Source organism: Protopterus annectens, chromosome 4.part0, assembly GCF_019279795.1.
Source record: "Protopterus annectens isolate FY-2018-M chromosome 4.part0, PAN1.0, whole genome shotgun sequence".
NCBI lineage: Eukaryota > Metazoa > Chordata > Ceratodontiformes > Protopteridae > Protopterus > Protopterus annectens.
Window position 1 is genome coordinate 300271746 of NC_056733.1, and position 18432 is coordinate 300290177.

Here is an 18432-nt window from a genome sequence, read left to right on the forward strand (position 1 = left end):
ATCCCAAATAAAACCAAGACTCAATCCTCCAAAGGCAGACGTCCTGTCTGGTGGATCCCAGCCATAAACAAACTATACAATAGAAGGAGGAAGCTAGTACATGATAGAGCAAAATCCCAAAAAGGGAAGGCATCTCTGATCAGTATTAGCAAAAAACTACGGGCACTCATAAAATCGTCTAAGGCCAGCTTCGAGAGAAAAATTGCACAGGACACTAAGGATAATCACAAGGCTTTCTTTAGTTATGTTGGGAACCTGGGTGGGAATTCCCAGATATGCTCAGAATTAGTCCAAAATGACAAAAAATACTCGAACCCACAGACATTGCCAACATCCTAGCTGACAGGTTCAGCGCAAACTCCCCCCCACCAAAGGGCAAATATCTATCCCAGCAGAGTGCTGCCCCTGACATCTCAGATGCTCAGGTAAGAGCTGCCCTCTCCAAAGCAAAAAACACAGCATCAATGGGACCAGATGGTGTCCCGGGCTGCGTCCTATATGAACTCCAAGAAGAGCTAAACCCAAACATAAAACTACTGTTCAATCTCAGCCTTACTACAGGATATGTACCCAAAGAGTGGCGTACAGCAACAGTGGTCCCTCTCCACAAAGGTGGTGCCTCAACAGATCCTGGAAACTATCGCCCCATAAGCCTGACTAGCTTGGTCTGCAAAGCTATGGAAAGGATCATCATGGACCTCATAAATAAAGATATTGGGGACCTACAGACACTGGATCCTACCCAGTTCAGCTTTGTTAAGGGCAGATCCTGCCTCTTAAACCTGGTTGATTTCTTTGAAACAGTCACCAAGGCCATTGACGAGGGGAAGGTGGTCCACACAGCCTACCTGGACTTTGCAAAAGCCTTCGATACAATACCCCACTGGGGAATTTTAGATAAGCTCTCTAGCTTAAATATAAACCCCTATGTCACTAGATGGGTTGCAAACTGGCTCAAGGACAGAACCCACATGGTTAGAATTGCTGGAGCCATGTCAGACTCCAAACCAGTTACAAGTGGCATCCCACAAGGCTCAGTCCTGGGACCTCTCTTGTTCGGTATATATTTTTTGGAGGTACAGGCCAACATGGAAGGACTGTGGATGACCAAGTTCGCAGATGACTGCAAACTGGGCGCCATAATCGACTCTCCAGCTGACACAAGCATCCTCCAAAAGGGCCTCATATAAACAGACAACTGGTGCCAGAGCCATAGCCTCAAGCTAAACGCCAAAAAGTGTATAGTCATCCCCTTTGGCAAAAACAAACTGCCCACAAATTATCACATAGGTGGTAATCCATTAAGTACAGAAGAAGTAATTAGGGACCTGGGGACCCAAGTTGATAGCAATCTCTCATTTGACAACCAAGTGGCCAAAGTTGTTAGAAAAACATTTTATATAGCCCACCTAATCATGAAGGGATTCACATCTAGATCAGGGGAGGTCATTGTGCCTCTTTACTCATCCCTCATCAGGCCCATAAATAGGACATGCTGGAGGGACAGATTCATAACCCAGAGGCTCCCTTCACTCTGGAATAAAATCCCAGTCCAGGTTAGGCAGAGTCCCTCATTGACTCTCTTCAAGAGGAATCTTGATGAGTGGATGGGAGATCGTAGGTTTACCCCGGGTATCACTTCTGTGTCACTGTTAGACAGAGGCACAGTATACTAACCTCGGAAAAGGGCATAGCAAAATTAATTTAAAATGGGTGGCGAAAGCCAAACACACTCTGGCTAGGCTTATAAATGCCCTAGGGCAGATAGCCTAGTATGAACCTATGAACCTATTAGTATGTATAAAAAAAAAACTACAAAAAAGGAAATACAAGGAATACCACAACCATGGACCATATTGCTCTCAGATGTATATAATTAGCTCTTCCTTCTTTAAAATTTTAAGACTTCTCACTAATGGTGGCAGCCTTACAAATAGCCACTGATCCATTAAATGAGCTTTGCTTTCTGCAACACTCTTTGTTATAACAGTAGCTCTAAAGAACGTTTAGAGATATCTTAGTGGTAGTTCTTTGTATTATTCATTCAATGGAAGTGTCTTACCCGTAATCTACTGATGAAAAGATCAGCATCCTCTAAGCTTAGTTTGGCCTGCTGCTTCACAATTTGCTGAATGGTCTTCATGACATCTCTTGCCATGGTGACATCACCACACACATAGACATGGCCATTCTGATCCTTCAAGACTTTGTATACTGTTTCTGCAAGCTGTTCTTGTAGGACATCTTGGACATATTTCTGAAAAACAATGAAAAGAAAAAGAAAACAAGAAAGATTTATGAGGTTGAAATATGTATTTTTTAATAATTATGTTAACTTCAGCCCCCCCCCCCCCAAAAGAAAAAAATCAGGATGTCCCTTACTCTTTGTGAGAAGAATCACAGTGTATTAAATGATTATTTGGACAGCTGCCAAGAATGGACAACATAAAAGGTGAAGGACAGTATGGACGAGAAGAATGGGAGAGAGCTACTGGCATGCTCAGCATTTGGGTTAGAAGTCTGACTTAGGGTTCTTTGGGGTGGTAGAGGAAGATGAGTCAGCAGGAGAATGTGAGGGTTTTACTGGAGAATATGGCAGCTAGAAAAGGTAAAGAATTGGTTAGTAAAGTGAGAAATGACAAGTTGGACTAGAAAGAAGAAAGATGGGACAACAGGAAGTCAACAGACAAGATAAAATAGAATTTGAAGATGCTGGGCTGGAGAAAGAAAGTTAACAAGAGGACACAGGCAAATGTTGTTAGAGGAGTGCATGTAAATAGTGTGGCATAGAATAAGGTGAAAGTAGGAAATATAGCCAAGAAAGAAAGCGCACAAAGAATGAGGCCAAAGTGGGACAGGTGCAGAAAGTGATGATAACTGATGAAAGTCAGAAAGAGGCATTAGTGTCCCTGTAATGGTCAATACCACATGGAAGGCAGAATGGGAGAGGGCAGAGAGGAACATACAGCCAGATAGGAGGCACACAGGGTAAAAGGGATGGGCCAGCTGTGAAGGACTGTAAGAAGAGTACAGAAGGAATGTGAATGGGAGTACATGCAGCATGATGGTGAAGCAGCCAACACAGCAGTAAGAAGATCAGGGGATGGTGGAACTGGAGGAGAGACAGATTGCAAATAAGAAGGTGAAACGGGGAAGGAAATGACAGAGGCAAGAAGTAGCATGTGGACAGAAAAGTGGGTATGGTGACTGAACACTCAATCACCAAGGAGATTAAGAGTCTTGGCAAGGGAAATGAGGTAGTTTAAAATTACAGTGAAACATGTCTTGGAGCACAGAGCTAGAAAGGTAAAGGAAGACTGACCAAGGTCTTTACCAATAGAAAAAAAGGTGGATGCATCTTCTGGTGCATGTAAGCACATACAACCTCTTATAGGAGGCATGTGAAGTAGGCGCAGCATGGCATACAGATGCAAGAAGAGGGAGTTAGAAGTAACATTCTTAGAAATGTCAGTTGCACAATAGGTAGCACACTCTCTTCTAGTGCAGAAGGCTGTGGCTTCTATTCCCACACCAGGTAGATAAATACTGACTGCAGTACAGTATAAGGATGGTGCTGCACTCCTAACTGTGTTGTCCTTAGGATGAGATGTTAAACTGAGGCCCCATCTGCTTGAATTGGTAGTAACTCAAGTGGATGTACAAGATCTCGTGGCACCTATTGAAAAGAGTAGGAGTGCTTTATTTATATACAGAAAATAATTCTTATTTACAACATATTTACAAATGTACAAATCTATAAATATACAAATACATTTGCAGAAATTCCTAATTTTCCTTACAGTCATATTAATTTTTCATCCCTATTAGACCCCCACTCCTTTTTCCATAACCAACATCTGATTTTACTTAATATTATTGTTAAAATCTATTTACCATTAAACATAATTTAATTTATTCTTTCATTCCCTATAACCCATATGATATAAAATAATGTTTATCTATTCTATTAACATATTCCTTTTTTCTATTTTTATAGTATCCATGTTTAATCATAGCCACGTTTATTTATCCACATCTATTATATCATAAAAAAATCTCTACATAGTTTTCCCCTTAACTTTTTTACTCTTTTACAGTTCGAAAACATATGTTCAGTAGTTTCTTCTTGAAAATGCAAACATATTCTTTTACTTTCCTTTTATATAGCATATTTCCTTTTACTAGTAATTAATCTGTTACCACTTTCTGCAAAAATTCTTGATATTCTACTTTCTTATTACACCATTTGCTTCTTATTTTTATAGCTTTAATTTTTTTCATCTGTTAGATCTTCCTATGGCTTTTAATAGTAATATTTTAGCATTACAATCTTATACTATCCTTTTCTTTCTTTTTCTATATCAATTTTTATTTTCTAGAAAAATATTTTTTCTTGGTAACATTTTATTTCTTTATTTATACATTCTTTTCTCTTTTACTCTTTTTTACCCCAAAATTTATCATTACATTTATACAATTGTATTACTAATCTTTCATCTTTTTCATTTATCCACTTCGACAATTTGTACAAATTTAATGAAGCAGCATATACCACTGGGTTAAGTAACTCTAAACCTCCTTCCTCTTTATTTACATACAAAACTTTCTTTTTACTGGATTTAATATACAACCCCATATAAATGAAAACAATTGTCTGCAATAATTCCTTGTTAAAAACTGCTGGCAACATAAGTACACTTACTAAGTATGCTAATAAGCCCTTTTTTTAAAACGATAATTGATATGTTCTCCAGTAAAGACATGTTTGTTTAATTTCTTCTGTTGTTTTCCCCCACTGAATTCTACTTACATTTTTGTTCCCAAATTTTATACTTAAGACCGAAATTTAATTAATTGTAAAATGTATACCTCTGGCTTTACTACGTCAACTAAACCTTTACTTTTCTCTTTATTTAAAGCCACCCTTAAAATCTCTAGACACTCACTTGTGCAAATTCTTACTTATTTTATTCAAATTTAGATTTTTGCAATTTATATTGTTATCTGCATATGTTAATTGGACTGGAATTGTTAACGCTTCAGATGTTACTTATCCTGCCTCCTTCATTTTGTAATTTATTTCACATACTATCACAATCCCACACTGCGTCTGTATCATAACATCGCAGACGCAAAATGTTGAACGCTCACAAGAGCGAAAATGCCGAAACTCGAATTCGGTATTGTGGGGGGCTGCACCCCCCAACCCCTGCTAAATATATATTCCAACTACAAGATCACACTACAGTGAGGAAAGAGCAAATATCCCAATCTTCACTGTACTGCGATCTCAAAAATGGACCCTCGATATTTTGACACTTTTGATAATTTTAGTTTTCAATAACATGATATAGATCCCCCATACCTACATATTTACTGATAATTTTGTTACTGTTTAATGTAAGCATATTTATCATGAAGAATCTTGCTGTGTATTAACCTTAATCAGTTAAACATGTGCAGGCTCTGTGATTGCAATTCTCTGTGAGATAGTTCTTGCACTCTAAGGATCTCTTACTAAGTTGGCCACTATCCCAATTTTGCTGACCAGTAGACTGTTCTGTATACACCAGTTATTTAGTTTCAGGATATGACAAACAACCTATTTTTCTTGCATCTCTTTGTTAATTGCTTTGTTCTGGTTATAAACTGATTGATCTCAGTTATTAATTGACCTAAATAGCCTTGCACCTCCTAGAAAGAAGAGAATGAAAATAAATAATGGAATGTGTCTATCCAAAAAAAGTAGACTGGTAATTCACGATAGAGAAAAGTCATGGAAAGTATGGCAAAAATATAAAACACCTCAATATCTTGAAAACTTCATAATGCTTCACAGTCATACTAAAAAGTAAATAAATGAAGGCAAAAAACTTATTATAATAATTTTCAGAATCATACTAAACACAACCCTAAATCATGAAAGAAATCTTATATCCTGGCCAAAAATTCAACCCAACCCAATCCCCTGTTCTGATAATTCACCACTCAATACTGCAATACAGTTCAGTTCTTATTTTATAGATAGTATAGCATCTCTAACTAAGGATTCCTCAGCATCTAATCCCAACCATGCCCAATGGTCACATATCACCACATCCACTTTCACCTTCAAACCTATGTCCACATCCTATATAAAAGTACTCTTAAACAAACTGTGCTGTTCTTCAGCGGATAACCTTCCAAGTGAGTACCGTAAAGTAGCACCCAGTAGCATTGCCTATCCTGTCTCAATCTTTATAAACAGGTCAGTCCAGGAATCCCATATTCCCTCTCTCTGGAAAAAGTCACACATTATTCCTCTGCACAAAGGAGGAAATTCAACAGACATTAATAACTTTAGACCTATAGCAATATTATCTCACTTTGCCAAAATACCTAAAAACTGTATTCAAAAATAATTGCTAGACTATCTTCTGCAGGAAGAACTCATATCCCCTACACAACGTGGCTTCCATCCTTCCCAAAGTACTAGCACTGCCCTTCTAACCTATATAGATAGTGTCAATAAAACTAGAGATAATGGCAGACTAGTCTCTTCCTTATTTCTAGATTTGTCTAAAGCCTTTGACACAGTTTATTACAGCAAACTTCCACTTCAAATGTCTTCACTAGGTCTGTCTCAGCCAACCCTTTTGTGGTTCAAAAACCACCTGTCCAATAGCTATCAGCTGCAAAGCAGCACTCCACACACTCTCCTTACCTCCTAGTCTCCACTGGTGTACCACAAGGCTCTATCCTTCGTCCCCTCCTCTTAACATTTTCACCAACACCCTCTATACTTCCACACAACAGGCCACCCTAGTACAATATGCAGATTATTCCATTCACATTTGCACATCTGACAACATAGTACACCTCCAAACAATTACTCAAGAAGCTTAAACAGCCACTGAAACATGGCTTTGTAACTCACAACTCACACTCAATCCAAAAAAGACCAAACTACTACTTTTTCTCCCAAATCCCTCTCTTGTGAAAAAAAAAACAAAATTTAATGTCCTCTCTCTTGATAATACAACCACTGAAGTCACTTCTCATAGCAAACTATTAGGGGTGACAGTGGATGATAATCTTACATTTGACCTGCATGTACAAAATTGCATAAGAAAAACCTCATCAAAATCTAGGGATCCCTTAGAGAGCCAAAAACGTTGTCACTGATGCAACTAAAGCTTCATTTGCTGCTACTTATCTCTTCCCCATTCTTCTTTATGGTGCTTCCATCCTTGATAATCTCCGGACTTCACAAAAATTAAAACTTGAACAATGCTTTAACAAAATTCCTAAATTTGCAGCAAATACCCCTTTTAGAACTCACCACTGTATAGCACTGAATACCCTAAATTGGTTAGAACTTCCACTTCAACTAATGTACACACAACTTCTTACCACCTATATAATTACCCAGCATCCATTTGCCTGTCCAGGACTAAAAAACATTCTGCACAACTATATTCCAGTCGGTCATTGTGATTCAGGGACCAAAAGCTCCTGCCTATCTACAAGTCTAGAAAATCTTCTGGGTATTGTCTGTACTCATACAAGGTCGCCAAGGCCTGGAACTCCTTACCTGTATCCATTAGGTCTATACTCTCCTTCCTATCTTTCAAAACTACTCTGAAAGACTTCATAGCTAAAACCTCACTCTGTTCATGGTCAAATCCAGGATAAGCTATATCCCTGATTGTGAACAAATATCTTTTCATTCCTCGTACTGCCTGCTTCATTTACTTCCTTACTGCTATCTAACTCTCTTCCCTAATTTTCTCTCTAAATATACCATATTGCAATTCTTATTTGTATTAGACTAACTTACCTCTACTTTCTCTACAAAATGTCTAACGTTTCTCTAAATATTAAATGATTGCCATATACTTTGTATTGATTTTTAACCAATGTTTTTATATAATGTCTAATTTGTTATAATTATTTAAACTGCAAATGTTTTTGTTTTATTTTTGAAGACTGTAAAATTATTGAATGTTTTGTAATAATTTGGAGCTTTTCTCACTGGGCCTCCACTAAAAATGGGCTTCTAATCAGTCGGACGTTCTCTGTAATCAAGTGTCAATAAATAAATAAAGTAAATAAATAAACAAATAAATAAATAAATAATGCAAAGAATATACAACTCATTTGGCATCCCTATCTTACACCACTTTTAATATACATCTCTTGGCTTAATGAGCCATTTACAAGTATTTTTATTTTATTGTTACTATTTGCTGACATACAGACTTTCCTAACTTTCTCACTTATATTACATTCGTTCCTTATTACTCATAAGATTTCATATCCAGTTGTATCAAATGACTTACTAAGGTCTCATATCATGATTTTCACTTATTTTGTATTCATAATCTTCTTCTTCTTCTTCTTTCGGCTTTTCCCGGTTAGGGGTCGCCACAGCGGATCACCTTGTCCGCACATTGAATGGCAGTGGAGTTTTACAGTGTCGAGTTGCGAGCCCGGCGCCCAACCTTCCACAGAAGGCACACTCACACGCACACCTAGGGCCAATTTAGAGTGTCCAATCCACCTGCAGCATGTCTTTGGGATGTGGGAGGAAACCGGAGCACCCGGAGGAAACCCACGCGACCACAGGGAGGACATGCAGACTCCGCACAGAAGGCACCCCGGCCGAGGATCGAACCGGAGAACCTCTTGCTGTGAGGCGGCAATGCTAACCACTGCACCACCGTGGCCGCCCATTTTGTATTCATAATATCATCCACAATTTCTCAATTCTTGACAATCTTTCCCCTTTATACTATATACTATCTTCCATAATATTTTCCATTTAATTTCAAATCTCTATCATATTATTTTCATAAAGATCTTATAATTATTATCATTCAGTACTATTGGTCTTCTATCTTCCATATAAATTTATGTATTCTAGTACATAATTCTTTATACTATAAGTCTCTCATTTAACCATTCAAAGTCTTTAAAAATATTTTTTTCATAGTCCATTAATTTTTTTGTACATTGCATACCATATTCAATCTGGTCCTGTAACCGATATTGTTCTAATACTTTATCTAGCTCATATAAAGAAATCTCCATTTCCAACTCTTTCTCTGTTAACTTTTTACTTTCCATGTTATTTTCATTGCCTTCTTTTTTTCTTTAAACATTTTTGCACATATTGTACCACACTATTCGTAATCTTTTCCTGAGTTCTTTCTGTTTCTCCTTTTACATCTTTTATTTCTCTCATTATACTACCATCTTCCTTTACTAATCTGTTTAAGTAATGCAATACTTTTTTTCTTTTTCCTTGTTAAAATTATATTTGCTTAAATAACATTTTTTTATATATTCTTGATTTCTTTCACACAGTTCTTTGTCAAAGCACTTTTTATCTTTATGTTCTAAATCTTCCAATGTATCATTGTATGTTCTTTAGTATTTTTCTTTCTCTACTTTTCTCACATAATATTGCTACTGTAAAAACTTTTTTATATTTTCCTTAAATGCCAAACACCATTCAGACCAATTTCCTTAAATATCATCCACCATGCAGCCCATTTTTTATAAAATGTTCTCATAGTAATATGATCTTTCCATAAGTGTATTACTAATCTATTTCCTTCTTTATTCCATGCTTTCTCATTTATCCTTTTTATTCCTTCACCTATGTTATATATATTCCTTGTTTTCCTTTATTTCTGTGCTTATTGCAAGACAATCAGTAAATCATATTTCAACTACCTCCCCTTCTCCTATAACTAAACCTTCTGATACTATAAAATTATCTATGTCAATTGTATACATGCATCTTTTTCCTTTCTTCTTATGTGTGCCTCTTAAATCACAGTTAGTCTCCTGTTATTATAATATTCATACTAATCACTACATAGTCTAAAATCTGATGAAATAAGCTTTCCCTTTCTTTACATCTAATAATAAGCATATAATGGTATACTTCTATATACTTGAAGTTTACACTTTAAATCAATAATGGTTAATCTTTCCATTTTTTGTTAAAGTTACACCTAATATCTTTACTGTACTTATACAAAATATGGCTATTCCAAAACACCTCTCATTTCCCAAATTCCAGATTATCGTTTCTCTGTAATCTTTCATTTGTTAAAAATCTTGTGTGTCTTCCATTATAATTACATCTACATTCCATTTATTACACCAATCCAAATCCCTATTCTTCTTACTATATTCTTAATGCTATTCACATTTACAGAAAGCACTCCAAAATTTTCATTAGATTCATAGCTAATTACTAGTCTAGCTGCCTTAATGGACCAAAGCCTAGCCAATTTCCTTTCCAAAGATGAGAATCAAACACTGTACCATGTGTCAGTGAGTCAAACACATTACCCATTATACCAATACTCAGCGATTAGCTGTATGCTTTCTTTTTCATCCATTTCCTTTCTTTTCTTCTTTTGCACTTGTCCTTTTAAATTTTCTTGCTCTGAATTTTATCCTTTTACCAATATATATATTTTTTCTTTTACTATCTCTCAGTTTGTCTTCTTTGTCACTTATTTCAGAGTCGCCTTCTATGCCCTTTTTATTATTTTTCCTCATCTATTTTTCTTCTATTTCTACTCCTTCTGAAACTTCTTCTCTTTATTTCCTTCTTTTTCTTTTCTTTCATTTTTAGAATCCTTCCTTAACTGTCCAATTTTGTTAAGTTATAACATTTAAATTCACATTTTTTTGCATACTGTCCCATTTCCCCACAAATACATTTTTATTGTAGTTACTTACCAAATGCCCTTTTACACACACACACACACACACACACACACACACACACACACACACACACACACACACACAATAAAGCATGTTTTGGGGTGTTGCCAGCATTTTACAAATCCCCAATTCCTTTCAATATTTATCATGATTGGTATACGTATACATTTTTTTTTTCATTCTATTTTAACAAAATATTACAATCCCATCCACCAGTCCATAAACCCCTTTATCAAACGTTTGCAATGTTCAGTACTTCTTTACATAAAGTTTTGAAATGTCCATTCAAAGTCTCTCTTTCCACTTCTGTTCTAAATTGTACACAGATTTTCTTTTTTGTTTTCATGTTAATTTTATTGTCAGTGTGTTGCAGTCTTTATATTTTCATATTCTCCAAGGAAATTTTCCATTGAAAAAACAGTCTCAAATATAGTGCCACAAAATGTTTATTTGTTAATAAGAATAAATGCTGTTACTTCATGTACTTTTACTCCCAAAAGAACTATTAAATTGTCTAACACTTCATACCTGTCAATTTCTTTATTTTCTTTATTTTTCCTGCATACTTCCATTTTTAGTTTTCTTTTGCATTTTTCTTTTCTGCTATTCCTCTTTTACATTCTTCCATATTTATTTATTTATTTGTTTTTGTTTACTGGGAAAGTGCCTTGGTATCCATTTACAGTGGAGACCCGGGAAGAAAAGCTCTACTTACTTGCACTGTATTATGCTAAGTTCCAGTTAAACACAGAGTAGCTACATTTCTATTTACATTTATACAGTAGTTACTGTTACTGTAGTTACTGTTTGTAGAGTAAAATTATTTTACTTTTTCTTCATATGTTTTGTTTTCTCACCACTGTTCCTTAGGATTGTCTCTACATCTTCCTTTTGTATTTTCTCCATAATGTCCCCCAAGGAAACATCTTCATTTCTGGCTCACTCTGCATCACCATTTATTTGAGTAAATCATCATGCACCCCTCACAACTGGAGGGTTATAATTATACATCTATCATTTGATGAATCATCGTCATCAAACAGATTTCTTTGAAACAGCTCCTCAGAATCCTACATGCATTCTCATTTCTTGATATTGGCTTTCTACCCCATTGCTCTCTCCACTCCATTATCTCCTTTTCTCCATCTGCTTTCCTGTTGCTCTGGGTGCATCCATGCTTTTAATGGAAACAGGAAGTGCACATGCAAAAGGGGTCCCACTGGTAACAATGATGAGTAGAGTTATTTTATTTATATACACAATTAACTCTTATTTATAAATATCTACAAGTGTACATATATATATATATATATGTATACACACACACACACACATATATATATATATATATATATATATATATATATATATATATATATATACACACACACACACACACACACACACACACACACACACATATATATATATATACACACACACACACACACACACACATCTGTTTACACAAGCATACTAAAGTTTACAATTATTTTACAATTTTACTACTAATCATTCATCTTTTTTCATTTATCCACTTTAAAACAGATTTAATGAAGCAGCATATACCACCAGGTTAATTAACTCTAAACCTCCTTCTTTATTTATAATTCAAACTCTTTTTACTAGGTTTAATCTAGAATCCCATATAAATGAAAAAAATTGTATGCAATAATTTATTTTCAAATACTATTGGCAATATAAATACACTTGCTAAGTATGCTATTTTTCCTATCAGTACGATGAGTAGGGGTCCTTTATTTAAATCATCAAATACAATACATACACTTTATACAATTTTCATATTTACAATATTGTAAATATGAACCTTACATATATCTATTTTTAACTCTTCAAAGGTTTAATCCCTCCCAATCCTTTCTCTTTAACATTTTCAATAACAACCATTTTCCCTTGTATTTTACCTCATTAATTTTTTTATTACATATACTCCATATTGTACAAAATAACTTCATCCAGTTTGTCATTTTATTTTACATTCTCATAATGCCCATATTTGATCATGTCCATATTTATACATTCAATATTTTTCATTTAATTTGTGCCCTTTATTATACATTTCTTTTCACATTTTATATAGCCTTTTACAGTTTATAAAAACATATTTAGCCATTTCCAGTTCCCCACAATGTATACTAATTCTTTCTCTGTTTGCTTTACATGGCATGTTTGCTTTAACTGGGAGTTTACTTATTGACAATTTCCATACAAAATCTGCATATTTCACATACTTTTTACATTTCTTCATTCTTAGTTTCACTGCTTTACCTTTTTCTTCCCCTACATGTTTCCAAGGAAAAATATAGTAGAATGTTTCATTATATTCTTATACCACGTCTTTCTGTGTTTTCTGTATCAATTTTTCATAACAGTATTTTCTCTTGAAATAGTTTTACATCCATACAAGTTTTTTTTACTTATTTTCAAATATTTAAGCTTTCCCCAAAATTTTTTATGTTTCTCTTCTATCATTGTTGTTAATAATGTTGCTGTAGCTTCCAAAACTATTAATACTTTATTCAAGTCTAGTGAATATATATATATATATATATATATATATATATATATATATATATATATACACATATAGGTTCATAGGTTCATACTAGACTATCTGCCCTAGGGCATTTATAAGCCTAGCCAGAGTGTGTTTGGCTTTTGCCACCCATTTTAAATTAATTTTGCTATGCCCTTTTTCGAGGTTAGTATACTGTGCCTCTGTCTAACAGTGACACAGAAGTGATACCCGGGGTAAACCTACAATCTCCCATCCACTCATCAAGATTCCTCTTGAAGAGAGTCAATGAGGGACTCTGCCTAACCTGGACTGGGATTTTATTCCAGAGTGAAGGGAGCCTCTGGGTTATGAATCTGACCCACCAGCGTCTCCTATTTATTTCAGTGCTGAGGTTCAAGTCTCTTGAGCGTGTAGCTTGATGGGAATTGGATTTTCTGAGGTGCAGCATGTCCATTAATTCCGGGTTGGACATGGCTTTATACATCAGGCACAGATCGCCACTGAGCAGGCGGTATGCCACTGAGTAGAGCTGGAGTTTCTTTAACCAGGCAGCATATGGCATCTGTTTGAGCCCTTTGATCTTCTTGGTGAGGTACTTTTGGAGTCTTTCCAGTTGCTGCAGGTGTCTGGTAAGGTACATCCCAAAAGGGGCATTGTACTCAATTATGGGCCTGATGAGGGATGAGTAAAGAGGCACGATGACCTCCCCTGATCTAGATGTGAATCTCTTCATGATTAGGTGGGCTATATAAAATGTTTTTCTAACCACTTTGGCCACGTGGTTGTCAAATGAGAGATTGCTATCAACTTGGGTCCCCAGGTCCCTAATTACTTCTTCTGTACTTAATGGATTACCACCTATGTGGTAATTTGTGGGCACTTTGTTTTTGTCAAAGGGGTTGACTATACACTTTTTGGCGTCTAGCTTGAGGCCATGGCTCTGGCACCAGTTATCTGTTTCTATGAGGAACTTTTGGAGGATGCTTGTGTCGGCTGGAGAGTCGATTATGGTGCCCACTTTGCAGTCATCTGCTAACTTGGTCAGCCACAGTCCTTCTGTGTTGGCCTGTACCTCCGAGAAATATATACCGAACAAGAGAGGTCCCAGGACTGAGCCATGTGGGACGCCACTTGTAACTGGTTTGAAGTCTGACATGGCTCCAGCAATTCTAACCATGTGGGTTCTGTCCTTGAGCCAGTTTGCAACCCATCTAGTGACATAGGGGTTTATATTTAAGCTGGTGAGCTTATCTATAATGCCCGAGTAGGGTATTGTAGCGAAGGCTTTTGCGAGGTCCAGGTAGGCTGTGTGGACCACCTTCCCCTCTTCAATGGCCTTGATGACTGTTTCAAAGAAATCGACCAGGTTTAAGAGGCAGGATCTGCCCTTAACAAAGCCAAACTGGGTAGGATCCAGTGTCTGTAGGTCCCCAATATCTTTATTTATGAGGTCCATGATGATCCTTTCCATAGCGTTGCAGACCAAGCTAGTCAGGCTTATGGGGTGATAGTTTCCAGGATCCGTTGAGGCACCACCTTTGTGGAGAGGGACCACTGTTGCTGTACGCCACTCTTTGGGTACATATCATGTGTAGTAAGGCTGAGATTGAACAGCAGATTTATGTTTGGGTTTAGCACTTCTTGGAGTTCATGTAGGATGCAGCCTGGGACACCGTCTGGTCCCATTGATGTTGTGTTTTTTGCTTTGGAGATATATATATATATATATATATATATATATATATATATATATATACACACACACACAGTTGGATGTATTAAATTCAACCCTCCTTATTTGCTTTTTATATAAAAAATGCCTCTTTTAACAGGGTTGAGTCTTTATCCCCATATGAACATAAAAATTATGTTCATTAACTCTTTTTCATACATTTCTCATTGCATCTAAGTGATGCCTCCAAGTATATCTGTAGATAACTCCTACTGATGCCTCTAGGCACCAAATATTCCTTGTTCATATTTGTATCGATAATTAAAAAAACAAGCTATGTACAAGGTTTAAAAAGATTTCATCTTAAAGCTACACAATGGCAAACTCAACTGGATTAATATTTGATCTCTTTCTAGTATAGTTAAAATATATTAACTGTTGTTTGATATTTATTTATATAGATATCATTTTTACAATTTCTAAGTATCTCAACAACCAAGTAACACAGACAGAACTCCTTAGCCTGATATGAGAGGTCTCAGTTAGATGAATAAAATGCTGCTGGCAGTATGTGCGTAACTTCAGTGATTGCTAAGATAAGTTGTTTACAAAACATTACAAACATAACAGTTACTGTCTTTACTGTGACTTATAACATTCACTTTAAGACCTATAACATAAAGAATACTGCAACTATAAAAATAGTTTGTGCTGAAGGGTTTGCCATTTATACTTATTTTATAACTCCAATGGTTACAGAGATATGAACATTAGTTTGAAATGCGAGAACATAATTTGATTCTGTCAAAAGGCTTAGGCTCTGCCCATTGGAAGCTACAAGGAAAACTTTCTCAGCTCCACTGGAGGGAATGAGTTAATGGAATCATGCAAAGATTTGTTAAATGTGCAATCTTGCCTAGTATTATCGAGTTAATTAAGTATGCTTTCTTTTTTTAATTTCTCCAAGTCTTTTGAGTTTCTAATGCCATGATAGGAATGAACTCCATTCCTAAGTCAAAGTGTGATTAAAGTTCATGAAATTATTGTTTCAATCTTTGATGTCAGCCAAAAGTGTTCTTCTCAGCACCCACAATGTGTCCAGTAATGACTCCTTCTGCAGTTCGTATAGGGTTACATATTTTGGTAACCTATCTAAATATGATTGTAGATTCTTTTTTATAAGACACATTTCTTCTACTACTATTGGAACTGTCCTTATATATGAGAGATTAAATGTTCTCCAAAATATACAGATATCTCTTATTTTAGCTATCATTTTTTTCATTGTTTTTCTCTCAGTTGTTCAATTCCAAACTTTATTCCTAGAATCTCTATTTCATCTTCATTGAACTTAATACATTTTACTTCTTCCAAAAGACCTAATCCTTTACTTTTCTTTTTAAGTTAATCCTAGCATCATTGATTATTGAGCATTTCCATAGCTATATTCATCCATTCTTTGTTTTTAACTGCTGATACTAAATCATCCACATATGTGAATATCACTGGAATCTGAATTCCTTATGGTGTCTGATATTTTACTTTCTCTAGTATCGGGTTTATCTTAGTGACTACTGCATTCATAATCAGAGCAAATAAAATGGTACTTGTTGGACGTCCTTGCTTAATACCATTTTTTAATTTCATTATTTCACTTAACCATCCATTAACTAACAACCTTACTTTGTTTTCCTTGTATACTGAGTTCTAAATGTTGATTTTGTTGCTTATGTTATATTCTTCTAAAATCTTCCATAATGTTTTGTGCTGAATTTTATCAAAAGCTTTGTTTACATCCCCTACTAATAATTTTAATAGTGTTTTTCTATTTATTACATCATCCACTAGTTCTCTTATTAACATCAGAAGTTCTTGACTTCCTTTATCTTTTGTTCCAAAGACTGTTTCCGATAGCCATTTATTTGCTTTACTTACTATTCGTTTTTTTCTATTACTTTCATCAAGATCTTATAATCTACATTATTTAATACTAATGGTCTTCATTTTTTTAAGTCTATCCTTTCTCCCTTTTTCCATATACATTTCATCACACCTAAACATATTTTTTCATCATTTATTCCATTTTCAAACCATTCATTCATTACTTTTAGAAAATATTATTTTTGCCAATCTTGCTTTTTATAATTAAATATTCAAGTCCATCTACGTTCACTATTTTTAGTACATTTTCAAATTCTACCATTGTGACTTTTTCTTCAATATTTTTATTGTCTTCTTTAGTTAGCCCCCATTTATCTTTTATTATAATGTCATATATTGAAAAACTTTCCAGTGTGTTTTTGATTATTTTCATAATTGCATTTGTGTATTCACTGTATCACCTTCTTTATTTTTCAATTCACTTATTACTCTTTTTTTTTTCTTTGACCATTTTATTTAAGAATGATGTTACTACTTCTTTCCTACCTTGTAGAAAATATCTTTGTTTAAATAACCTTTTTTTAAAATTTTTTCTTGATTCATTTCATACAGCCTTCTTTCTTTTTCTATAAACTTTTCTCTATCTGTTATGTTTTTAAATAATTGGTTACTAATTTCTTTGTATTCATCATGATATTGTAATCTTTTAAACTTTTGCCATTCTAGTATTTCTTTTCTGTGTTTTTCTTTTAAATTAATCCACCAACTTGTCCAATCTCTCATGTTTATATGATCGTGCCAAAATTGTTGTATTATATCTTTTGTATCTGTATTCAGTTCTGATTTATTCATTTTTTTATTCCTCTATCTGTTTTTATGTAATTTATTTTCTCCTGAGTCTCTATCCTTATAGCTAAGTGATCTGAGAATCCTGTAATTTTGCATCCTTGATGTAATATACTTAAGCTGTCTGAAACTATAAAATAATCAATTTCAGTTCTTAAATTACTTCTTTTTTATGTACAGTTGTTTTCCCATAAATACATCTTATTAGTTTTAGTTATGTCTGAGATAACTTTAACAGCTGCTCCTTCTTTTTGTCTATATCTTAAATCACAGTTGAAGTCTCCCATTGCTATTATTTACATGTTTACCCTTATGTAATCCAATATTTTCCTAAGCATGATTTCTCTTTACTTCTGTAAAATATATGCATAAATTGTGATTATTCCATAAATTTGATTCTTATATCTTATATCTAGTTTTACTATTTTTCTAATCATCACTATAGTATAATCCAAAATTTCTATGCATTCTTTACACAAGATAGCTATACCTGAACACCACCTAGGTTCTATATTACTTTTCCTTCCCATAATCCATTAATTTGTGTTCTTTCTTCCTCTGTTGTGATTCTGATGTCTGTTAGTGCGACAATGGGTCGATATATGAGCAAATTGCACAAATTGTGAACGCTCCTAATATCGAATGTAGTGGACCTCTAAGTGCTTTTTCTGAGATCACGGTACAGTGTAGAATGGGATATTTGCCCTTTCCTCACTGTAGTGCAATCTCAGAGTTGGAATATATATTTAGCAGGGGGTGTGGG

General features: G+C 34.9%; 1 protein-coding gene across 1 annotated transcript in view; it reads right to left on the bottom strand.

Moving 5' to 3' along the window:
* Window positions 1–18432, bottom strand: part of NOS1 (nitric oxide synthase 1) — a 1255637-nt gene that overhangs the window by 53660 nt on the left and 1183545 nt on the right. The window contains exon 26 of the mRNA XM_044068292.1: window positions 2063–2257. Coding sequence (XP_043924227.1) covers window positions 2063–2257 — 195 coding nt within the window. The remainder of the gene's footprint in view (window positions 1–2062; window positions 2258–18432) is intronic.